The sequence below is a fragment of the Bactrocera oleae genome, chromosome 4 (genome assembly GCF_042242935.1).
Source record: "Bactrocera oleae isolate idBacOlea1 chromosome 4, idBacOlea1, whole genome shotgun sequence".
Taxonomy (NCBI): Eukaryota; Metazoa; Arthropoda; class Insecta; order Diptera; family Tephritidae; genus Bactrocera; species Bactrocera oleae.
Genome location: NC_091538.1, coordinates 30,854,252 through 30,880,349, shown reverse-complemented (window position 1 = coordinate 30,880,349; position 26,098 = coordinate 30,854,252). Strand labels below are relative to the sequence as shown.

The window sequence follows — 26,098 nt, the reverse complement described above, 5'->3', positions numbered from 1 at the left end:
TGGCGCAATAAAACATATACATATATGTATGTGTATTAGACTTAGAAAAAAATCTAACTACTAGCATATAGTATACATGAACTTTTCCAACCGACCAACAAACACCTGCATATAGATACACATTTACTTATGTATATATTAGCTTTGTCAACATTGATACTCTTCGATTTATATATTAACATTTTATTTCTCAATTACCCCTCAATCCACATTTATGTGCTCGCCCTAAAATGTGCCCTACGAAAAGTGAAATATTTTGCTAATGGCCGCACTGTGAACATTCTCTATATATTACATTCTCTGGATATATATTTAGAGATATATTGCTTGACTTTTGACTTTAGCAATGTGCAATATATTTGCCAATATTGCTAGCAACAGATTTTTATAAATATAAATTGCCTGTCTAGATGCCCCTTAAGTAATACGAATGCATTCGCTTTTCGAACTGTTATAGGCATGTGTAACCGCAGAGTCGGTACACTATCAATCGATTGTGTTCGTATATCGATTTAAAACTTGGTATTCTAAAGGTCGGTAATTAGAGTTTATTAACAATTAGTATAGTTATGGATATATAAAAATAAATTTAGTGTAATTGCGTGTGTTTGTTTCTAAAATTTGAACGGAAGTATATGCATAATAATATTTTGGAAATTTTTTCCACAGAAATTATTACACCAGTGAACAAGAGGCTGTCTATCGGGATTTGATTTATTGAAACGTATGTAGTTAAAATTTATATTCCGGATAAATAAATTGCTATGTTTAGTAGAACCAAACTTTATGTTATTTTCCATTACTTCTAACAGCACTCTGTAATATATAGAATTTCGTGTTAAATATAATCGAAATAAAAATAAGCTTTAGAATTAGAATTAAGCACTGATAGAAAAACAGTATATTAAAACATCAGGTTAATAAAGTTTACATACTTAGTAGCAGAAAGTTACGATCAAATTAGTATCAATTATCCTTCCATATAAATTTTTTGTTGATCAGATTTGTGGATCTTTTGGTAGTAATATATACATATGTATGCAACAACATATTTTGTGGAAAAATATATTTTGATATTATATATTAGTGTACTCAATTATTTAAAAATTGCTGTTATGATATTTTATTAATAATTGGATGTAGAAATTTTCTCCTAGCCACAGCATCCATGTTGTTCACCACAGTCAGCCCTCTATTGCAGTGTACCAGCTGTATTGATTTTTTTTTTAAATATTCTCCGGAGGTAATTGCTGGTAAGATATACTTACATATGGAGAAATTCCCCGAATTAGGGGTTAACAGGCTCATTTTTAACTGCGATTTAGAATAGAAACGCCGAACTCGAAAGCTAATATGCAGCAGTGCACATATAAATAGAACAAGTCGGCTTTAGTATACCATCCCATATTAAAAGGGCTATGGCTGGATTGTGAAGATTTTCCATATTAATAATATGTATATTGTATTTTAGGTTGAAAATTTTACAAATTCTATCTTGCAAGTTCTCGATTTATAGTTATTTTTTTTTATATTATACATTTATTATACACTAATACTTCACTAAATTGATGCGAATGGCCCAATGACCACGCCAGTGTTGGATCGGCCAGGGACATGTTTTGAAGAAGGCCGAAGGCCGCCATTACAAAAGGAAACCCGCGCAGAAATAAAAAGGATATGGCATCACTTATTATTTGTCAATATGAAACCGTTGTGATATTGTGTCTACAACAAAAATTGTGTAAAAAGAAAATGCTTATTTAAAGCAAATATTAAGAGATTAAACAGCAAATACAGGAAGCAATTAGTTGAAGAATAGTAATTGGTACAATGAGAGTTATAATTTCCATGACATTATTCGTCGATGGTCGATCCAACACAGAGATATTCAGAGTTCTTTTGCTTGTTGTTGTTGTAACGGTTATCTAATCCCCTCTTCGATGATAAGTTATAGTTTGGTTGTCCTCTGTTTCTGCGAAAACATCCCAGCAGAAATGTCAGACTGGGAGTCATGCTGCCTTGAGCTCCTTAGGGCCGTAGAGGTCCTTTCTTGGCCACTCGACTGGAGGGGCGGAGCAGTGTGCGAATATGCAGCAGATTGAACCCGCTTCAAAAAAATAACCCTGGTCGATCCAACACCTTGTTCAGAGTTCTTTCGCGTCGAATTTCATTCTGCTTTCGCGGCCTTCGGTCGTCCTTAAAAAAAATAACCCTAGTCGATCCAATAATGTTGGTTTTCTTAATCCTATTACGTCGAATTACTTTCTGCAATGACGGCATTCGGCCATTCTTCAATAAAATTGCCCTTGTTAATACAACAAAGGGATTTATCAAGAGAATTGAAATACTGACAGATTGGACATAACCCATCTCACGATTTTGGATCCTATATTTGCGGTATAACATTTCTCTTTTCTTCTCTTTTTCTTTTTTTTGTCTTGCAATATGTGGGTATGTGAACACTTACTATTTGTTTACATGCAATCATTTTATAATTGTGTTAATCAGTCAAATTTAAGAATACTTTAATTACGATTTAAGAGGGTCATCCCATGTCTTAGGGATTTGTATTATCTTTTTATCACTTATTAATATATATTAGGTAAAGTAAAAAGTTCGTTCGATTTTTTTATTGATTTTTCAAAAGATGATAACTTTGTGTACATTTGTCCGATTTAAGTCAAATATGCGCCATTTTGTTCGTAAACTTGTTACCAACGAAATTCCAAACTCATTATACCCCTCTCGTAGAAGGCTGCGTCCCTATTGCCAAAAAACTCGGAGAGCTAATTTTCACAGGCCTCTCTTGAGGCCAACTTTTCACCATTAAGCGCGTTTGCCATGGACAGGAAAATATGGTAATCACTTGGTGCCAGGACTATAAGGTGGGTGCATTAGGACCTCACATCCGAGCTCTCGGAGCTTCTGGCGCGTCACTAAAGATGTGTGTGGCCTGGCGTTGTCCTGATGGAACACAATTCGGCCTCTGTTGATCAAAATGGCCTCTTCTGAATGAGTGATGCCTTCAAGCGGTCCAGTTGTTGGCAGTAGAGGGCCGAATTGACCGTTTGGCCATTGGGGAGCAGCTCGTAGTAAATGATTTCTTGCGAATCCCACCAAACACGCAGCAAAACCTTCCTGGCCGTCAATCCGGTCTTGCCCATTGTCTGGGCCGCTTCCCCGAGCTTTGACCACGACCGTTTGCGCTCGATATTGTCGTAAGTGACCCATTTTTCATCGCCAGTCACAATCCGCTTCAGAAACGTGTCGATTTTGTTGCGATACAGCAGTGATTCGCAGATGGAAATTCGGTCCATCATGTTTTTTGCGTTAGTTCGTGTGGCACCCAAACATCGAGCTTCTTTTTGAATCCTAGGTTATGCAAATGGTTCCAAACGGTTTTCTGGCTTATCTTTATTTCCTCAGCAATTAAATAAGTGCTCACGTGACGGTCTGTTTCCACTATTTCCATGATTTTATCGCAATTTTCGACGACAGGGCTCCCGACGCGTGGTGCATCTTTGACATCGAAATTACCGGAACGGAACCTAGCAAATCCCTTTTGTGCTACACGATCGTTTACAGTATCGGGCCCATAAACTAAATTAATTTTTTCAGCCGCTTTGGCTGCTTTTTCGCCTTGATCGAAGAAAAATTGTAAAATATCCATCCATCTCTGACGAGCGCTCACAACGTACTGAGTCAATCAATCGAAAAACTGTCATGGACAATCTTTTAGCGCGAATAAACGCCGTGTATGATATGATGCGACACGTAACACTAGTACTATGGACAATAACGACATCTCTTAAATAAAAACCGAACGAATTTTTTACTTGACCTAATATTTCGACACCATAAAACATGAGTTACAGCGTTATGAACACTCCCGCCTCAAAAAAATGACCTCGCACTTCCGGTTGTTTGGCTTATCTCAAACAAAAAAGAAATTAGCGGCGTTTTAATATGTATGCCTATGAGAATGGACTATTATCAAAAAAATTTGCGAGTTTTGCATATTTGCTTTTTGCTATAAATTATCTAAATTTTGGATTGATGATAGTTCATTCGATGCGTTTACATGTGCTGAGTTACCCTATTCGGTGAAGCCGTTTTAACATACGATAGAGAAAGGTTTGAAAAACACAGTTTTGAGAAAAGCGCATATAAAGCTTCAAGTCCGCAACTCAGCGCTCCACACAGCTCCTTCTAACTGCTGTATTTTTGAAACGAGTTAGAATTAGATTAGTTAGAATCACTTTACTAACAATAATTGAACTTTTGGTAATTTTAAGTAAGAACTTTTTGATTGATAATAGTTCATTCCATGCGTTTACATGTGCTGAGTTACCCTACAAATTTCAAGTCATACGGTCAAGCCGTTTTTAAGATACATTAGAGGAATGTTTGAAAAATTCAGCTTTTAGAAAAACGCGCTTAAAGTTTTAAGTCTGCAACTTAGCGCTCCGCACAGCTCCTTCTAACTGCTGTGTCTTTGAAAAGACTTAGAATGTTTAAAAATCACTTTACTGCCTTATTCTAGATATGTTAAGAAACCAATTTATAAAAAACAATCGATTTTTTGAGCCCATCACATGGAATGACGCCATTAAAACTCAATACCCACGACAGCCGGTTCTACATTACCGGAAATGACTCGGATTTCATTCGACCAAGGGCTGTTATTTCGGTGTTCTAACCCTTGGATCGGTAAGTTTTTGGTTAAGACTGACTTCATTGGCATTGAGTCCTACCCGGGCCCGGAGAAATTTTTGTGCTGCGTTTGCGCCAAAAGGCTCCTTCTAAACTCCACCTCGGTTAGATGTAACACATGCAATGGATGGAGCCATCTTAAGACCTGCTCTGGCTTTAAGACACATCGGGAGTGGACCACAAGTTATGTGGCCGCATGCTACTAACGCAATACTGCGACATCAGCCTTTATGAGCGTGCAAATCGCAACCAGTTCGCGCAATGCGCCGCCACTCCAGTCGAGTGGCCAGCAAAGGTTCTCTACGGTACTAGGAAACTAAAACAGGCAGCGTGACTCCCAGTCTACTAATCAGACAGGATCGCTAGCGAGATCGCAAATAGTGGAGGCTTAGCCTTGATACTGCACAACACTGTGGAATATCGTCTTATCGGTATTGCTATTCGGTCAGGCGATGTCGAGCTCGAACTATTTAATACTTGTATATACATCCCCCCTGTTACATGTTGCCCATCAGGATATCACTCGAACATAGGTGCGCTACTTCGTGGTAAAAACCGTTAGGTACTAGGCGCCTTTGACACCCCTGCTTGTAAAACAATCGTGGGGTGATGGAGCTGGCGGAACTTATAGACGTTTCAACACTCGGCACAATGAATGGCGAAGACCCCAACAAAATTATGGGCAACTGTAATAACTCGCCGGATATTTCAATTGCTAGTGGTGATCTGATGAATAGCATAACCTGGAGACCTATTCTAACCCTCGCATCAGCCCATCTGCCCATAATTATCTTGATAGAGATACCTCCCAACTTCATTTCTGTGGACAACCGCACCTTTGTTAACTTTAACAAAGCCAACTGAGTTGGCTTCACAGAATTTACCGAGAGCACGTTCACTCGTTGGCGAGTGTCAATTCCGCAAATTGATTGCAGTTGCTACTGCATGCATTATCCCTTTTGGAAGAATCGTGAAACTCTGCCCCGATTTCACAGCCAAACCATCTGTTTTATCTAACGAGTGCGACACCTCAATTTGGAAATTCGGTTAACAGGCATAAGCGGACAAAATGAACACCTGAAGTTTTGTAACCTCTTCACCGGTGTGAATCAGCTTTGGACTACTGTTAAGGCCGAGTGCGTTTGAGATGGCAATCACGACAGCAGTGTTGCAAATTTGTCAAAGTATCACGTTCTGCGTGAATTTTTGGCAACACTTGCAACAGCATCACGTTCTACTGTCACTTTTTGCACGCAATTTATGCAAATAATCGGCAATTAAATTTTTGTCTGCACGTCAGCAGGGTATCAGCAAATATGCAACACAGTAGCTTTACTGCTGCAATTATTAGGTAGCTCGAACGCACCCGCCTTGTCAAATCTGAAGAGACATGACGACTGAGTTCGATGGCCATGCCGCCTCGGACTTTTCGATAGACAAGGCTAAACGATGTGTTATCCGACGGCTGCGGAAAATGCCAAAAGACTGAGCGCCACTTAGTTTCACCGATAAGGAGGTTCAGATTGTCATCAACAAGGCAAAATCATTAAAGTCCATTGGCCCAGGTGAAATAAAAATGCTGATGCTAAAGCACCTAGGCTCGAAGGGAGTAAGCTACCTCACCAAGGTCCTTAACTTGTCGATGACCACTCTTCAAATACCCGATGTGTGGAAAGTCGGAAGAGTGGTCCCACTACTGAAACCTGGGAAACCCGGCAACTTATCGTCCGATAACTCTCCTTTCCCCAGTAGTGAATACACTTCGAAGCCTTACTATGTACTCCCGACATTCACAGTAAATGGGTCTCCCGTTAGATGACCTCGACGACAACCAAACTATAACTTATAACCCAAGCGGGGACTAGGTAACCGTTACAACAACAACAACCCCTTTAAAAATGTTTGTGCACTATTCAATATTAAAGAAATGTGTACAAGCTATTAAGTGATGTGTGAGTGGATATAATAGGGAATAATATGAGTGTAAAATTCATAATACATAGAAAAATAAATACTTTAATTTGTGACTTTTTGGACTTTTGTATATATGTGTACCATATATGTATATTCTTGATCTGATCATATATGATCTGGTGCTATATAAAAGCCCAGTCAGATTTTGTGTCAAGCTCATGTTTTTAATATTATTTTTTTTTTGTGTGAATACTTTGTAATAATGGAACTGGTAAAACATTGCCGAAATAATGTTATGCTTTATAAAAATATCAGCAAAAAAGACATTAATTGTGTCAAAAAAGGAACGCAATTAATAGGCTTGAGTTAAAGAGGTTTGGAATTACATCGCAAATGGACGATGTCGAAAACTCAATACCCACGACAGCCGGTTCTACATTACCGGAAATGACTCGGATTTCATTCGACCAAGGGCTGTTATTTCGGTGTTCTAACCCTTGGATCGGTAAGTTTTTGGTTAAGACTGACTTCATTGGCATTGAGTCCTACCCGGGCCCGGAGAAATTTTTGTGCTGCGTTTGCGCCAAAAGGCTCCTTCTAAACTCCACCTCGGTTAGATGTAACACATGCAATGGATGGAGCCATCTTAAGACCTGCTCTGGCTTTAAGACACATCGGGAGTGGACCACAAGTTATGTGGCCGCATGCTACTAACGCAATACTGCGACATCAGCCTTTATGAGCGTGCAAATCGCAACCAGTTCGCGCAATGCCCCGCCACTCCAGTCGAGTGGCCAGCAAAGGTTCTCTACGGTACTAGGAAACTAAAACAGGCAGCGTGACTCCCAGTCTACTAATCAGACAGGATCGCTAGCGAGATCGCAAATAGTGGAGGCTTAGCCTTGATACTGCACAACACTGTGGAATATCGTCTTATCGGTATTGCTATTCGGTCAGGCGATGTCGAGCTCGAACTATTTAATACTTGTATATACATCCCCCCTGTTACATGTTGCCCATCAGGATATCACTCGAACATAGGTGCGCTACTTCGTGGTAAAAACCGTTAGGTACTAGGCGCCTTTGACACCCCTGCTTGTAAAACAATCGTGGGGTGATGGAGCTGGCGGAACTTATAGACGTTTCAACACTCGGCACAATGAATGGCGAAGACCCCAACAAAATTATGGGCAACTGTAATAACTCGCCGGATATTTCAATTGCTAGTGGTGATCTGATGAATAGCATAACCTGGAGACCTATTCTAACCCTCGCATCAGCCCATCTGCCCATAATTATCTTGATAGAGATACCTCCCAACTTCATTTCTGTGGACAACCGCACCTTTGTTAACTTTAACAAAGCCAACTGAGTTGGCTTCACAGAATTTACCGAGAGCACGTTCACTCGTTGGCGAGTGTCAATTCCGCAAATTGATTGCAGTTGCTACTGCATGCATTATCCCTTTTGGAAGAATCGTGAAACTCTGCCCCGATTTCACAGCCAAACCATCTGTTTTATCTAACGAGTGCGACACCTCAATTTGGAAATTCGGTTAACAGGCATAAGCGGACAAAATGAACACCTGAAGTTTTGTAACCTCTTCACCGGTGTGAATCAGCTTTGGACTACTGTTAAGGCCGAGTGCGTTTGAGATGGCAATCACGACAGCAGTGTTGCAAATTTGTCAAAGTATCACGTTCTGCGTGAATTTTTGGCAACACTTGCAACAGCATCACGTTCTACTGTCACTTTTTGCACGCAATTTATGCAAATAATCGGCAATTAAATTTTTGTCTGCACGTCAGCAGGGTATCAGCAAATATGCAACACAGTAGCTTTACTGCTGCAATTATTAGGTAGCTCGAACGCACCCGCCTTGTCAAATCTGAAGAGACATGACGACTGAGTTCGATGGCCATGCCGCCTCGGACTTTTCGACAGACAAGGCTAAACGATGTGTTATCCGACGGCTGCGGAAAATGCCAAAAGACTGAGCGCCACTTAGTTTCACCGATAAGGAGGTTCAGATTGTCATCAACAAGGCAAAATCATTAAAGTCCATTGGCCCAGGTGAAATAAAAATGCTGATGCTAAAGCACCTAGGCTCGAAGGGAGTAAGCTACCTCACCAAGGTCCTTAACTTGTCGATGACCACTCTTCAAATACCCGATGTGTGGAAAGTCGGAAGAGTGGTCCCACTACTGAAACCTGGGAAACCCGGCAACTTATCGTCCGATAACTTTCCCCAGTAGTGAATACACTTCGAAGCCTTACTATGTACTCCCGACATTCACAGTAAATGGGTCTCCCGTTAGATGACCTCGACGACAACCAAACTATAACTTATAACCCAAGCGGGGACTAGGTAACCGTTACAACAACAACAACCCCTTTAAAAATGTTTGTGCACTATTCAATATTAAAGAAATGTGTACAAGCTATTAAGTGATGTGTGAGTGGATATAATAGGGAATAATATGAGTGTAAAATTCATAATACATAGAAAAATAAATACTTTAATTTGTGACTTTTTGGACTTTTGTATATATGTGTACCATATATGTATATTCTTGATCTGATCATATATGATCTGGTGCTATATAAAAGCCCAGTCAGATTTTGTGTCAAGCTCATGTTTTTAATATTATTTTTTTTTTGTGTGAATACTTTGTAATAATGGAACTGGTAAAACATTGCCGAAATAATGTTATGCTTTATAAAAATATCAGCAAAAAAGACATTAATTGTGTCAAAAAAGGAACGCAATTAATAGGCTTGAGTTAAAGAGGTTTGGAATTACATCGCAAATGGACGATGTCGAAAACTCAATACCCACGACAGCCGGTTCTACATTACCGGAAATGACTCGGATTTCATTCGACCAAGGGCTGTTATTTCGGTGTTCTAACCCTTGGATCGGTAAGTTTTTGGTTAAGACTGACTTCATTGGCATTGAGTCCTACCCGGGCCCGGAGAAATTTTTGTGCTGCGTTTGCGCCAAAAGGCTCCTTCTAAACTCCACCTCGGTTAGATGTAACACATGCAATGGATGGAGCCATCTTAAGACCTGCTCTGGCTTTAAGACACATCGGGAGTGGACCACAAGTTATGTGGCCGCATGCTACTAACGCAATACTGCGACATCAGCCTTTATGAGCGTGCAAATCGCAACCAGTTCGCGCAATGCGCCGCCACTCCAGTCGAGTGGCCAGCAAAGGTTCTCTACGGTACTAGGAAACTAAAACAGGCAGCGTGACTCCCAGTCTACTAATCAGACAGGATCGCTAGCGAGATCGCAAATAGTGGAGGCTTAGCCTTGATACTGCACAACACTGTGGAATATCGTCTTATCGGTATTGCTATTCGGTCAGGCGATGTCGAGCTCGAACTATTTAATACTTGTATATACATCCCCCCTGTTACATGTTGCCCATCAGGATATCACTCGAACATAGGTGCGCTACTTCGTGGTAAAAACCGTTAGGTACTAGGCGCCTTTGACACCCCTGCTTGTAAAACAATCGTGGGGTGATGGAGCTGGCGGAACTTATAGACGTTTCAACACTCGGCACAATGAATGGCGAAGACCCCAACAAAATTATGGGCAACTGTAATAACTCGCCGGATATTTCAATTGCTAGTGGTGATCTGATGAATAGCATAACCTGGAGACCTATTCTAACCCTCGCATCAGCCCATCTGCCCATAATTATCTTGATAGAGATACCTCCCAACTTCATTTCTGTGGACAACCGCACCTTTGTTAACTTTAACAAAGCCAACTGAGTTGGCTTCACAGAATTTACCGAGAGCACGTTCACTCGTTGGCGAGTGTCAATTCCGCAAATTGATTGCAGTTGCTACTGCATGCATTATCCCTTTTGGAAGAATCGTGAAACTCTGCCCCGATTTCACAGCCAAACCATCTGTTTTATCTAACGAGTGCGACACCTCAATTTGGAAATTCGGTTAACAGGCATAAGCGGACAAAATGAACACCTGAAGTTTTGTAACCTCTTCACCGGTGTGAATCAGCTTTGGACTACTGTTAAGGCCGAGTGCGTTTGAGATGGCAATCACGACAGCAGTGTTGCAAATTTGTCAAAGTATCACGTTCTGCGTGAATTTTTGGCAACACTTGCAACAGCATCACGTTCTACTGTCACTTTTTGCACGCAATTTATGCAAATAATCGGCAATTAAATTTTTGTCTGCACGTCAGCAGGGTATCAGCAAATATGCAACACAGTAGCTTTACTGCTGCAATTATTAGGTAGCTCGAACGCACCCGCCTTGTCAAATCTGAAGAGACATGACGACTGAGTTCGATGGCCATGCCGCCTCGGACTTTTCGATAGACAAGGCTAAACGATGTGTTATCCGACGGCTGCGGAAAATGCCAAAAGACTGAGCGCCACTTAGTTTCACCGATAAGGAGGTTCAGATTGTCATCAACAAGGCAAAATCATTAAAGTCCATTGGCCCAGGTGAAATAAAAATGCTGATGCTAAAGCACCTAGGCTCGAAGGGAGTAAGCTACCTCACCAAGGTCCTTAACTTGTCGATGACCACTCTTCAAATACCCGATGTGTGGAAAGTCGGAAGAGTGGTCCCACTACTGAAACCTGGGAAACCCGGCAACTTATCGTCCGATAACTCTCCTTTCCCCAGTAGTGAATACACTTCGAAGCCTTACTATGTACTCCCGACATTCACAGTAAATGGGTCTCCCGTTAGATGACCTCGACGACAACCAAACTATAACTTATAACCCAAGCGGGGACTAGGTAACCGTTACAACAACAACAACCCCTTTAAAAATGTTTGTGCACTATTCAATATTAAAGAAATGTGTACAAGCTATTAAGTGATGTGTGAGTGGATATAATAGGGAATAATATGAGTGTAAAATTCATAATACATAGAAAAATAAATACTTTAATTTGTGACTTTTTGGACTTTTGTATATATGTGTACCATATATGTATATTCTTGATCTGATCATATATGATCTGGTGCTATATAAAAGCCCAGTCAGATTTTGTGTCAAGCTCATGTTTTTAATATTATTTTTTTTTTGTGTGAATACTTTGTAATAATGGAACTGGTAAAACATTGCCGAAATAATGTTATGCTTTATAAAAATATCAGCAAAAAAGACATTAATTGTGTCAAAAAAGGAACGCAATTAATAGGCTTGAGTTAAAGAGGTTTGGAATTACATCGCAAATGGACGATGTCGAAAACTGGATTAAAAATGGTGGCTGTAGTACGAAATACTATTTTTGATAATCGAATATCTATTGCTTTTCCGTTTTCATAATATGAAACTGAATAATTTTTGGCTGGGATTTAGAATAGCATCACCCAATATATAGCTGCCGCTCTTATGGGCTTTAAGATATTTATTCGTAAATCGTTCTCTTGATAAATCTTGATAGTAGGCCGACTAGGGTTATATTTTGAAGCCGAAGGTGAAAGGAATTCTAAGCGAAAAAACTGATAATGTGTTGTATTTTTCCCTGGATTAAAGTGTAGGCTGTTTTCTTTTGGTTCGTTTGCATATGTAGATAAGTTCACTGATTATTTGTTAATATGTAACATTTTGTTATTGTGTGAATAAATTTAATTGAACAAAAACTAAAATATTGAACTAAAGTTATTTTTGCAATAATTATTATTATTTTTGAAAAGTGCATTACCTCAATATATTGTAATTTAAAAAAAATATACATCTAAGCTTATGAGCTTTAAATAACGGGTGTTTTTTTTGTCAAGTGATTTATTCTCAGTTTGGTTTGGCAATTCATTATGAATAGACTCACGCCTGAACAATGCTTGCAAATAGTGCAATTTTATTCCGAAAATAATGGTTTTGTGCGGAATACGTATCGCGCACTACGTTCATTTTATCGTTGTTGTTGTTGTTGTTGTTGTTGTTGTTGTAACGATTACCTAATCCCCGTTTGGGTGATAAATTCTAGATTCGTTTTCGTCGAGTTCATCTAACGGAAGGCCCAGGAAACGACGAAACTGTTTCGACGGGGTCGGACCATAGGGAGAGGGGTGTTAGATGAGTGGGGTTTGTTGGGCATGTAAAGAGGTGGTTAGTGTCATGCGGAAACTCATTGCATGCAGGACATGTGTTTGGTATGTCAGGGTCTATTCTGGATAGGTAGGAGTTTAACCTGCTACAGTATCCAGAACGAAGTTGCGCGAGGGTCACTCTAGATTCGCGAGGCAACTCGAGCTCTGTGTCTGCAATGGGTGGTGGTTTGACTCGTATTACGCCATTCACTGAGAGGGAGTCGGTGAAGGTGTTAATGGCTCCACTGTGAATGGCGGTCAGTGCCTGTCTGAAGTTAGTTGCGTCCGAAGTCTGGTCGGCGTACTGTCTAATGTCGTCGACGTAGTCAAGGATGGACCTCTTGATGTTCCTAGGAGGCGGCTCCGCTACAAGCAGGCGACTGCAGGGGTGGTTTCTGCGAAAACATCCCAACAGAAACTGCTTGGAGAGGAGCTCGTTATGTTCCTTAACCGGAAGCATACGGGCCTCACTATGTAGGTGTTCGATTGGAGACATCAAGAGGCATCCCGTGATAGTCCGGAGTGCAGTGTTCTGACAAGTCTGAAGCTTCTTCTTCTGCGTGTCACTGCATCCAGGCGACCATATTGCGGCTGCATAATTAAGGACCGGCCGGCCGATTGCCTTGTATGTTGCCAACAACGTTTCTTTGTCTCTTCCCCATGAGCTGCCGGCAAGCGACTTGAGGATTTTGTTGCGGCTCTGTACTTTGGCAGTTATCGCGGTCGTATGAGGAGTGAAAGAGCACAGACTGTCCAAAGTGACAGGTTATTTACTGTCGGAATTTTTGTGCCATCGACTGAAATGTTCAGGTCCAGTCTGTACTCCTTCGTCCAATTTGTGAAGATGGTCGCTGTGGATTTAGTGGGGGATAGTGTTAGGTTCCTTGCAGAAAAGAAGCGAGAAAGATCGGAGAGATAGCCGTTTACTTTCGAGCACATGCCATTGATTCCATTCCCAGAGGTCAATATCGTGCAGTCATCAGCGTACGAGGTCATTGAAGTTCCCGCTGGTGGCTGGGGGAGTTTTGAAATATAGAAATTAAACAGTAGCGGGGAGAGGACACCGCCCTGCGGAACCCCCTGTTTAATTTTCCTGAGTTTCGAGTTTTGACCTCGAAACAGTACGGATGAGTGCCGACCGCTCAGGTAGTTCATAGTCCACCGCTTCAGCCCTGGAGGGAGCGTTGATTGTTCCAGGTCCTCAAGTAGCGTTGCGTGATTGACTGTGTCAAAAGCTTTTGACAAGTCCAACGCTACGAGGATCGTCCTCTCGCAGGGTGGCTTCTGGTTCAGGCCATGAACTATCTGGGCGTTTATGACGCTAAGTGCTGTGGTGGTACTGTGCACTTTACGGAAGCCATGCTCATGGTCTGCTAGGCTCAGGTGGTGGGTGAATGACGGGAGTAACAAGGCCTCAAGTGTCTTCACTACTGGGGAAAGGAGAGTTATCGGGCGATAAGACTCCCCTTTGTTGGCGGGTTTCCCAGGTTTCAGCAGTGGGACCACTCTTCCGACTTTCCACACATCGGGTATTTGAAGAGTGGATATCGACAGGTTGAGGACCTTGGTGAGGTAGTTTACTCCCGTTGAGCCTAGGTGTTTTAACATCAGCATGCTTATTCCATCAGGGCCGATGGATTTAGACGATTTCGCCTTTTTGATGACTTACTGAACCTCCCAATCGGTGAAAGTAAGTGGTGCGCAGTCTTTTGGCATTTGGCGCAGCCGTCGGGTACACATCGTTTGGCCTTGTCGGTCGAAGGGTGCAGTATAAACTGCCGGCTAAAGTAGCTCGCGCACTTATTCGGGTCCGAGGAGGCATGGCCATTGAATTGAATTTCATCCCGATCGTCATGTCTCCTCGGATTTGACAGGGCCTTGACAGTAGTCCAGAGCTCACTCACACCGGTGGAGAGGTTGCAGGACTTCAGGTGCTCTATCCATTTTGTCCACTTATGATGATTTACCATTTGCCGAATCTCCAAATTGAGATCCCTTATTCGGGGATCACAGGGATCGGCATGGCGTAAGGTGTCGCGCTCATTTGCTAATACAGCTGCTTCGGCTGGGAAATTGGGGCGGATTCTTCCAGCGATCACCTTGCGGAATTGACGCTCGCCAACGATGACGTCCGTAGGAATGGATAGTGCGTTGAAGGTGCTCCCAGTAAATTCTGTGAAGCCGACCCAGTTAGCTTTGTTAAAGTTAACATAAGTACGGTTGTCCACAGAAATAAAGTCGGGAGGTTTCTCGATCGAGATAATTATGGGCAGATGGTCTGATGCAAGAGTTAGCATAGGTCGCCAGGTTATACTATTTATCAGACCACCGCTAGCGGTTGTAATATCTGGCGAGCTATTACAGGTGCCCATAATTCTGGTGGGGGCTTCGTCATTTATTGTGCAGAATGTCGAATCGTCTATCTGTTTCGCCAGCTCCATCCCCCTACGATCGTTTGACAGGCAGGAATGCCAAAGATCGTGATGCGCGTTAAAGTCGCCTAGCACCAGACGGTTTTCGACATCGCCTGACCGGACAGCTATACCCTGACATTCTAGGGTGGTGTCCCTGCGGTCGATGTCAACATCGATTAGACGATATTGCACAGTGTTGTGCAATATGAAGGCTAGGCCTCCACCATTATCCCTCTCGCGATCCTTACGTAAAACGTTGAAATCTGCACAACTCAGAAGATCTGAGCGGCTGTTTAACTTGGTTTCTTGGACCGCAGCTATCGTTACGCGCTCCCGGCTCATAAATGCAACTATCTCCTCGATCTTGCTCTGGAGTCCGTTGCAGCTAAATTGTAAGAGTCGCGTTTGTCGCGGGTGTCCAGTCGTGATCCTAGGGGTGAGTGGAGTGCGTGTAGATGGTGGTTGTTGCAGCTGTGCTATCCGCATGGGCGGTTGTCGCACTGTGGTGTTGGTTGGCGACGCCACTGTATGTGATTGCGGGGGCAGACTCCTACAGCATGAGGCAACATACGACGCACTCCACTCTCGTGTGGTGGTCAGACCAGAACACGACAGAAAGTGACACCAGCCAGTACAAGAGTTGCACTTGACTGATGTGACATTCCGGCGTATTGTGGTCTGACACACGGAACAGACTGTGCAAGGAACCAGGAGTTGCTGGGTGGTTCTCGCACGGGGATTGGAGCTGGATGAAGGTTGGGGGAGAGGTTGGTCACACTGGGAGTCATGCTGTCTGTGTGAGCTCCTTAGGGCCGTGGAGGTCCTATCTTGGCCACTCGACTGGAGTGGCAGCGCAGTGCGCGAACATGGTGCAGGTTGCACAGTCGTTGAGGCAGGTGTCGCATTATTCCGTTGACAGCATGGGGCCACGTAACTCGTGGTCCACTCCCTGTGTGTCTTAAGGCCTGAGCAGTTCTTAAGATGGCTCCATCCATTGCATGTATTGCACCTAACCGAGGTGGAATTTGGATGGAGCCTTTTTGCGCATACGCAGAAGTAGAATTCCTCGGGGCCCGGGTTGGACTCTATGCCAGCACGGGTCAGGAGGATACGGAGCAACCCTGCTGCTGGGCGTTGCTCCAATGACGACAAACTTAATCTAAAACTTACCGATCCAAACAGGGTTAGATCGCCGAAATAACAGCCCTTAGCCGGATAAAATCCGGGTCAATTCCGGTATCGCAGAACCGGCTGTTGTGGGAATTGTTCATTTTTATCGTCGAGCGTTTTGGTTGAATGGCTACGTCAACAAACAAAACTGCCGCATTTGGAGTGAAGCTAATCCTCAAGTGTATGTCGAAACACCGTTACATCCAGAAAATCTCACTGTTTGGTGCGCTTAATAGGCTAATGGAATCATTGGTCCTTACTTCTTCAAAAATGATAATAATGGCCAGAACGTTGCAGTCAATGGTAATCGGTATAGAGCCATGATTATTAACTTTTTCATTCCTGAATTTAACAACCATGATGTCCAGGAGCTGTGGTTCCAACAAGACGGCGCAACATGTCACACAGCTCGTGCCACAATCGATTTATTGAAAGACACGTTTGGTGACCGCCTAATTTCACGTTTTAGACCTGTGAATTGGCCTCCAAGATCTTGGGATTTAACACCGCTAGACTGCTTTCTGTAAAGTCATTGGTCTATGCGCTTAAGCCACAAACGCTTAACCATTTGGAAGACAACATTCGCCGTGTTATTGCCGATATCCGGCCACAAATGTTGGAAAAAGTCATCGAAAATTGGATGTCCAGATTGGACTACATCCGTGCCAGCCGTGGCGGTCATATGCCAGAAATCATATTTAAAATGTAATGCCACAAGATTACCTTTAGGATAAATAAAATTCATGTCAATCGAATAATCCATCGTTATTTAAAGTTATACCTCTAAAAAAACACCCGTTACAAATATCCCCAAAATCATGAGTCAACTTCAGCTATGTATATATTTTTAATCTGGGGACTTTCTCTATCAGCCCATACCCATTTTAACTCCGGATTCGGTGATAAAATAAATATAGAATATATATAATTTATACAAACAGAAATGCTCAATAATACAAACAGAAATGCTCAAAATAATAGGGCACATTTGGGATTGAGGAAAGGTGATAGGCTTTCAAAAGTAAGTGCTATTCAAATTTAAATTAACATGCTTTCGGATACCATTATATAGACGAATAGCTGCATACTTACTCCGGGGGCCACGCCGCACAACTTACTATTCAAAAATTTCAAGTGTTACGCATAATTGGCAACTTTTATGGCGGTACTTTTTCGAATTTTTTTTGTTTAGAAATAAGTAGGTGTTATTTATCAAAAATATTACCAATTAAAAACAAAACACATTCAGTTGTAGACTAAATCATTTTAAAAGTTAGTGCAGCTAACAAAATGAGCTAAAAATAAAAGAGACTGACGCGATGAAAAAATTATAATTTTTTAAATTAATTTATTTATAATTAGAATTAATTTTTCTTTTATTTTTTTTGAATTGAAATAGAAAGTTTAGTCGCGTTATTAATTTAAAAACAATAAAATTGAACGCTTTTGTTTGAGCAAAGAAAAGCTATTTTATATCTTATTCATTAAACGAAATAAAATAAAGACTGTAAATATAGTTATTATATTTATATGTATATATATATATAAGTTCCGCGTGGCCGCAGGTGTATATAAATTACATTATGTTTATACACGTTCTTTCGACAAAGTTAAAAAGATTTGAAATATAGATAAAAATGTGTGGTCATAAAACTTGCAGTGAATCTAAAATATTATTCACTAAAAAACTAAAAATTTCAATCATGAGCAAAAATAATATAGTATAATAACACTATTCAACAAATCTGAAGGGAAAATTTTGAGACTAAAGTGCTAAGAGATCTATGGGGGTATTTGAGGTGTCCTGATTACGAATTTGAGTTCAGAAATATTCCATCACGAACAGCTATTTTTGTCATTTAAGTAAATAGTGGTGGTTTGACCCCTACACCCCTTGACTACAACACAACAAAAATTCTAGGTGTTAGGCAATTTTTACTATCATTTGATTTTAGCAACCCAAAATTAACGAGAAACAGCCGCTAACATTACAGTCGCAAAATTACTATACACTAGTGTAATTAAACTAGTATTTTGTCGAATAGGCTATAATAAAGAGCGACAATCGGTCAGTAGTAAGTAGTTAAGTCAGGATGATAGGTGGTTAAGTTTAATGGACGCCATCGGTGGCTCATCTTTGCAGCATAGCATTGAACTTATCTATCTATTATGCATACTTAGTACTGACCGATTGTAGCTCTTTATTCTACTACTGACTGTTTGTCGGTATTTACTCTATTAAAAGCTTTTATACTCTTACAATATGTTGTTACAGAGTAAATAGTTTTGTTCACCTAACGATTGTTTGTATCACCTAAAACTAATCGAGTTAAATATAGGGTTACATATCTTTATATAAATGATCAGGATGACGAGACTAGTTGAATTCCGAGTGACTGTCTGTCCGTCCGTTCGTTAGTGGAGGCGATAACTTGAGCAAAAATTGAGATATATTGATGAAACTTGGTGCACATTTTCCTTGGCACTCCAGGTTGGTATTGCAGATGGGCAGAAACGGTCCATTACCACGCTTACAAAACGCCATTAAACAAAAACCTTTTAAAGTGCCATAACTAAGCCGCAAATTAAGATACATAACTGTAATTTAGTAGAGTAGATCGCAGTAGCCAGGGACACCTGTGGGTAAATTTTTTTTTAAATGGGCGTGGCTCCGCCCATTGTATGTAATGTACATATCTTCCAAATTGCTTAAGCTGCATCAACTAAAGCTGCTGAGAAAAGGTCTTTTTATTACCTCTTCACACTCTGTGAAAATTGGTAAAATGTAATAATAACCAGACCGACCCACTCCCCATATAACGGTTATGTTGACAACTATTAAAAGTACGATAACTCAATTAATAAATGAGCCACAAACATTAAAATTTGCAACCAGGGTGGTAGTGAAAGTTCTTTATATGATCTGGTGTAAAAATTGGACAATGGGCGTGGCACTGCCACATTAATGTGAAATCCTATGTATATCTCAGGAACTACTCTACCGAATCCATTAAATTTGTGGTGTGAGATGAGAATGTTTGAGTATTCCAATTAAACACTGCAACAATGGAAACCACGCCTAATTCCTATATAACAAACTTTTTAATTCCGTCTGATTCTTTTACTTTACAGTATACAAATCAAACATCAATAAAGTTATAAACTTTGCACCAGTAGTGCCCTCAAGGTATTTCATCTTACGTCTAAAAATTATCGAAATCGGAATATAGCTTGTTCCAAAAATGTGTAAAAGCAGGTCAACACTTCCCTTAGCCCCCGTATACCTAGGTAGGTAAAGTGGCTGTCATTCGACACACCTAGGCCTTTAGGAGGCCCATTGTGATACCACTGGAACTGTGGTCCCCTCACTCTATTGGCTCCTCTCTGAACCACCCCGTACTTCTGATGAACTTCATCAGTGAGACAAGTTTTATCCGAGACGTCAAGAAACCCACGGCCGATGGTTGCGATTCTTTTCCTATATAGTGCTGCGCAATCGCATAGAAGATGTTTAATGGTAGTTTGATATAAGGTTTTGTCAAAACCTGAAGGTGTTCCCCCGGCTTTGTTCCTTGCAAGGTGCAAGAGTATAAAATGTTCGGTAAAACCCAAACTTAACCTTTCCTTACTTGCTATTAGACCGTTTTTCATAAAACATATTAAATGAAATCTTCCCACACATTTTCAAGTTAAGAAATTAAATAGGCTTCGTTCAGTCCTCAATATTGTTATTTAAAAAAAAAATTCTATGCTCACCCCTAGTATGCTTCATCTCCTTGTCAAATTTCTCCCCTTATATACTGAAGTATAACATATTCTATTAGTTGGATATATTTAACGATAACGCGTTAAATTTTATATATAGGCCACCCGACACTGTATGAGAAACAGTGTCTAAGCATTAGTTAAGTCCGTTCCCACGACAGTCGGGTCTACGTAACCGGAACAAACCCGGATTTTTATCTCTGTCAACTCGGCTGCTTTCTTCAAATTTATTTCAGGTATGTTTTTATCCGCTGCAACAAAAACATTAGTTAGGGTCCTGTATTCTTCTCGGTTCAAACAGTATACGGAGACATATTAGATTAGTTTTGATGATTAGAGCATATTGCTGGCAACATTTTAACCTGAATAGTACTACTTTACCTTCATTTGTTCAGGAAAAATTTCGTCATTTTGACTTTAATTAACCACTTTATGTGGGTATTTGTATAAATATGTAAATCTGTTTTTCTAGTGTGGCATAGTTAAAGGTTATAAATTTGAGTTGCTGTCTTTTAAATTGGGATCTAACAAATAAGTATTTTATGACTTTTCCTATACATAGTGGTTAAAATCGCCCTTTTAAAGCTAATATTTGGGTACAAGGGTTGCAAATAATGCCTTAAAAAATTTAATTAACATTTGATTTAAAATTTGTTTTTATTTTATAATCCCAAAATACGGAAAAAATAAAATTAAAAAATGCAATATACCGGTTAAAAAAATAACATCTTGGATTAAAAGAAAATCTAAGTTATAGTCCCACATCACATTAAAAAATGAATATTTAATTTTTAATCCAAAATGTTTGAATTAAAAAATTCGCATCCCTGCTTCTAACTAATGATTTATCGGTCAGTTTATTTGTCTGCCTCTTCTTTTTGACCATATGTGTTTAGTATATTACTCAATTTTAGGCAACTCGGGGCTTATTTCGTCGACTACCAGTTATTATTCGTATATCCTTTCATATTTTCTTTTAAATCAAAATTCAAAAAAAAATTTATTAAATATATTGATCCTTCGACGTAGGGCTTGAAAATGACATTTATAAGTAACTTAATTTAATTCTTTGCATTAAACAATTGTAATTAAGTTGTCTTAACTCACAAATAGAAAAATTAAGGATGGCTCTACTATTTTTATGAACAACTGAAAATGGTGCTAAAGGTAAAATGAGCTCGTAAATAGAGTTACATTTACTTTCAGAAAATTTGAATTAGTAATGATTTTCCGTACCATTATGCTTATATGAAAACACAGTTTTATGTGAGTTTGCAAATACATACTTTAATTGCATTGAAGCATATAAAACTCGCATTGTTAAATATCAACGTAACTATTTAGAGCTGCCGCAGACTTTTCAGTATGTATTTTTTCTATTTATAATGACGACAACTCTTATAATTTTATTATATTACGTGCCGGTGTAACTTAGTTGTTTTGTTTTTACAGATAAAAAATGTTTGACTGTTAAAGAAGTTTTTAATAAGTAAAACGATAAAATCTACGCATAAACTTTCCAAGACGCAAAAAGCCTCTTCACTTTTGTGAAAAAGGGGGTAAAACTGGGACAAAAGTGTATAAGCAGGTGTGGTAAAGCAGTTAAGCAATACTCTCTCCGATGAATAGCATAAGAGGTCCTGCTCCAGCACACAACGCAAATACACCCAGAAGTTGTTTATATGAGGGTTGCTTTTTATATTTCGAGACGTTTTACGTACGGGAATAAAAAGAAATCATTCGGTGCCAAGTCAAGACTACACGGTGGATGATTCATCAAATCTATGTTTTGAGTGCTCAAAAATGCAGTTGTTTCAGTCGTTGTGAGAGCTCGCATTGCCATTGTGCAGAGTGATCTGCTTGGAAGTGCTTCGTGCGCAAACAACTTTTTTTGGACTCGGTTATCTGGATCTAATACTGTCGTTTTTCAAATTATCGTTTAAAAAAATATTGAAATTAAATGGCTTTATTTCTATTCTTAAATTATTGGCATATGCAGGCGTTTTTTTTATTTCGGACACTAAAATTTCAATCTGCTTCGCTCTCAATAACTACAATGACAAGAAACGACTGTTACCATATTCGTTTCAAAAGGGAATACAAATTTATGTTTGATAAATGTTGATAACGACAACGGGAACAAAACCGATTATGTGAAATACAATATGTTCGTCCCTCTATTGCCTATAGTTGTCTCAATCTCACGATAGGTCCCATAACGATCTTACAATATCAGAGGGTCACTCCATTTAAAGTTACTTTTAGGTTTTCATCTTTACCTAATAAAAGAAATTATTTTAGTATGCTTAAACTACTAATAGGCGCTACGAATTTACATTATTTGTCTGTTGCATGTGCCAGGTTGATGACGAATCAGAAAATTAAACGCACCAGTTTGACACTCGAAACAGAGTAACCCCACAGCACCAATAGTTTTCGGAATAATTTTTTATTTTGGACGACCTTCACGAAATTCGACTTGATGTGAGCTACGACCTTGGTTGAATACACCATACCATCAATAAACACTGGTCCTTGATGAAGCTTTCTCTCCAAAAATTTAATTAAGTTGATGAGCTAATCCATGTCAAAAGTTGAAAAAAATAATCTGGCGAAAATGTTCGCGATTTAGTTTCATTTTTTAGTCGAGATGAATATTTTAAGTTACTGTAATTAACATAAATATCACTCGTATCTCAAAACGTTCTGAGTTTGTATAATATCAAAAATGTCAAACTACGATAAAGATTTGAGTTGCCAGGTGGCAACCCTAGCGCTGCCGAATACCGAAATATAAAAGCCAACCAACATAAGCAATAATTCTGGTTTCATAGCTGCAAATGATTGCGCCGTCTCATACTAGCATGATTGTGACTCAGATTTGTCTCTTGTGACTTTTTTCTGTGTTCGAAACTGCAAAATCTTTTTTTTAACAAAAGAAACTAAATATTTGTTTGGGGACAGATTTTTGCTTTGTGGTTTTTTTTTCTTTATTTTTTTTCCTGATCTAGCTTTTTAGCCAGTGAAGTTCTCGTTAGATTCTATCAATATGTTTAGTTGCGAACCGTATTTATTTACTTATTAACCATTAGTAAGTACTTTAATACCAAATTCTATAATTACTGCTTTCTTTCAAATTTAGATATCAATGAATTCTATGAAAAAGGAATAATGTTGGGACTGAATCGCCGTGGTATTAATACTGTTACAACAATGGCGTCTCAATCAGGAATGGACGACAGCAATTGGAAAAACATAAATGTAGCGGAAAATTCGTCACTTTTAAACAATTCTAACAACTCTAATTTAAACTCCGATGGATCAAATCAAAGTGGATTTCCACAAAACAGTATTACATATAATTCTAGTAACAGTCAATATCCACAAGGAGGTCAGTCTTCTCCTGCCGGTAATCAGTCAATAATATTTCAAAATACGAATCCGCCAGGTTCTAATACTCCTCAGTATACGTCTTCGCCTGCCCCGTCTGGTTCTTCGACTCCAGGACCAGTTGTACAACAAGGCATTGGCGGTTCTTATACTCAGTCTGCAAGCTCGGGATCCTTTAATGGTCCTGTTGGAGGTCCATTTGGCTCTCCCTCTTCAAATTTAAATCAATTTAATAGACCATCAAATGCGGGAACTCCTTTTAATTCTGGACAGGGCAGTCACTTTTCTTCGCAAGCAGTTTTTGGAAGCCAATTCAGCACATTATCAACTACTTCTCCATTTAGTCATACAGGCAGCCACCCAATGATGGGAAGTTCTCAACAAATAGATCGTATGGAGCAAGGCTTTAGAAGGCATAACTCTTATTTTAGTCACACTGAACACCGTGTTTTTGAATTGAATAAGCGACTTCAGCAACGTACAGATGAAAGTGATAACTGTTGGTGGGATTCCTTCACCACTGAGTTCTTTGAAGATGATGCTAGATTAACAATATTATTTTGTTTAGAAGACGGACCAAAAAGATATACTATTGGACGGACACTAATACCACGATTCTTTCGCAGCATCTATGAAGGAGGCGTATCTGACTTGTACTTCCAGCTTAAACATGCAAAAGAGTCATTTCATAATACAACTATTACGCTAGATTGTGACCAATGTACAGTAATAACGCAACATGGTAAGCCATTTTTTACTAAAGTATGTGCTGACGCAAGACTTATACTAGAATTTGTGTATGATGACTATATGCGAATAAGATCATGGCACATGACAATTAAAGGCCATAGGGAACTTATTCCCCGGTCTGTAATAGGAACATCGATACCACCGGACCCAATGCTATTAGATCAAATAACAAAGAATATTACAAGGGCAGGAATTACAAATTCCACTTTGAATTATCTCCGTTTATGTGTTATACTGGAACCAATGCAAGAATTAATGTCTAGGCATAAAGCATATGCACTAAGTCCACGTGATTGCTTAAAAACTACTTTGTTTCAAAAATGGCAACGAATGGTGGCTCCTCCAGGAAAAAAGGATCCACAAAGACCAGCGAATAAGAGACGTAAACGGAAAGGATCTAATTCTGGAGGAGCGGCAAATGCAGGCACGCCTCCGGTTACCAATCAAAAGAGATCTCCGTCGGGTCCAAATTTCTCATTATCTTCACAAGATGTAATGGTTGTAGGTGAACCCACCTTGATGGGCGGTGAGTTTGGTGAAGAAGATGAAAGATTAATTACAAGACTAGAGAATACTCAATATGATGGAAGTAATGCTGTGGAACATGAAAATCATACAGGCTTTGGTCATGCAGACTCGCCTATATCAGGATCAAATCCATGGAATATGGATCGAACGGGAAACATCCCTTCTAGTCCTAGCAATGCTTCTGTACAACAAAATAATTCTAATATATCTGAAATAGACAAAAAAAGTCCAATAGTTTCACAGTAGATGACTTGGTATGCCAGTACTTCTAGGAATATATAGGAAAAATGCAAAAGCTCCCAATTAAATATAATATAATAACACACCTATGTGGTGATTTATAATTCCATTAATTTATGATTATTTGGAGTCGAATTCACACTTATTTGAGGCACTTAAGGTTTTAGATTATATAACACATGAATGAAGGCAATTTCCAAATAATAGAATACACATGGAATATTGTATGTATTTCCCCATATTTATTGTAATATAATGTTATAATGCAATATAATATAGTTTTAATATAATATATTTCAAAATAATGGGTTTTACAATGTTGTTATGGGCAAATTATTTAAAGTCTTAAATTGCCGTTTCGCGTGCAAGACAACTGAATAAGTGTTATAAGTAATTTATATGGTATAATATGGAAAAAATAATTTTTAATGACTGGGCGGAAAATTTTTTTAAACATTAAAATAATCATTTGTGTTGAAAAACATGAAAAATTGGTAATATGCGGCGTTTTCGGTAATGCAAACTACGCAGTATGCATGATGCAACCAGTTCGAAAAAGAAAACGTGACATCTTTGCCAAAATTGAAAATTCGAAAAAGCATTATTGACATAGCTGTTACGCAAAAACGTCAAAACTTGCCACATGTGAAAAGTAGTTGCCCAAAAAATTACATCAACACCAATTGAGCTAGCTAAAATGTCATGGTAAGTTATTTATGTTAAATATAATGTTAATATAACTGTTTTATTATGTGTGGATTTTTTTTTAATGTTTGTAGGATATAGTAGAAAGAGTGCGTCAAGTAATCTAAAGCTATCACTTTTGCAATAATCCTTTAGACTTTGAAGCTGTTCGCAAATAAATAAATTTCTTTTTTTTTTCACGATTCATTCTCTTTTTGTACTTTTCTAAGAAAAATCGATAGTTGTTGCTATCTAACTCATCAGGGCGAGTATTAATAAGAAATATTTCGCACATTTTTTATGTTTTAAAACACAAATTATCAAATGCGCAGTTTTTAACAGTTTTATGCAATGGCAGTATTTACTGCATTACCGATAAAGCCCATTGTTAAAAAATAAAAAGAAAATACGGTGACAGTCAACACCTGCGTAGCATAATA

At 39.3% G+C, this 26,098-nt stretch overlaps 1 protein-coding gene across 4 annotated transcripts; it reads left to right on the top strand.

Annotated features, from left to right (window-relative positions):
- The first annotated feature begins 437 nt into the window (after positions 1-437).
- On the top strand, positions 438-25,279 carry Chi (LIM domain-binding protein 2 Chi). Of its 4 annotated transcripts, none has more exons than XM_014241122.3 (3): positions 438-533; positions 670-724; positions 23,209-25,279. In XM_014241122.3, exon 3 carries the CDS (start codon positions 23,238-23,240, stop codon positions 24,978-24,980), a length of 1,743 nt encoding a protein of 580 aa, XP_014096597.1. In that variant the 5' UTR covers positions 438-533; positions 670-724; positions 23,209-23,237; the 3' UTR covers positions 24,981-25,279. The 4 variants fall into 4 exon arrangements, with proteins under 4 accessions (XP_014096597.1, XP_014096598.1, XP_014096599.1 ...); XM_014241124.3 differs by lacking the exon at positions 438-533 and having other exon boundaries at positions 551-724; positions 23,209-23,457; positions 23,515-25,279; XM_014241123.3 differs by lacking the exon at positions 670-724 and having other exon boundaries at positions 439-533.
- The last annotated feature ends 819 nt before the right edge of the window (positions 25,280-26,098 follow it).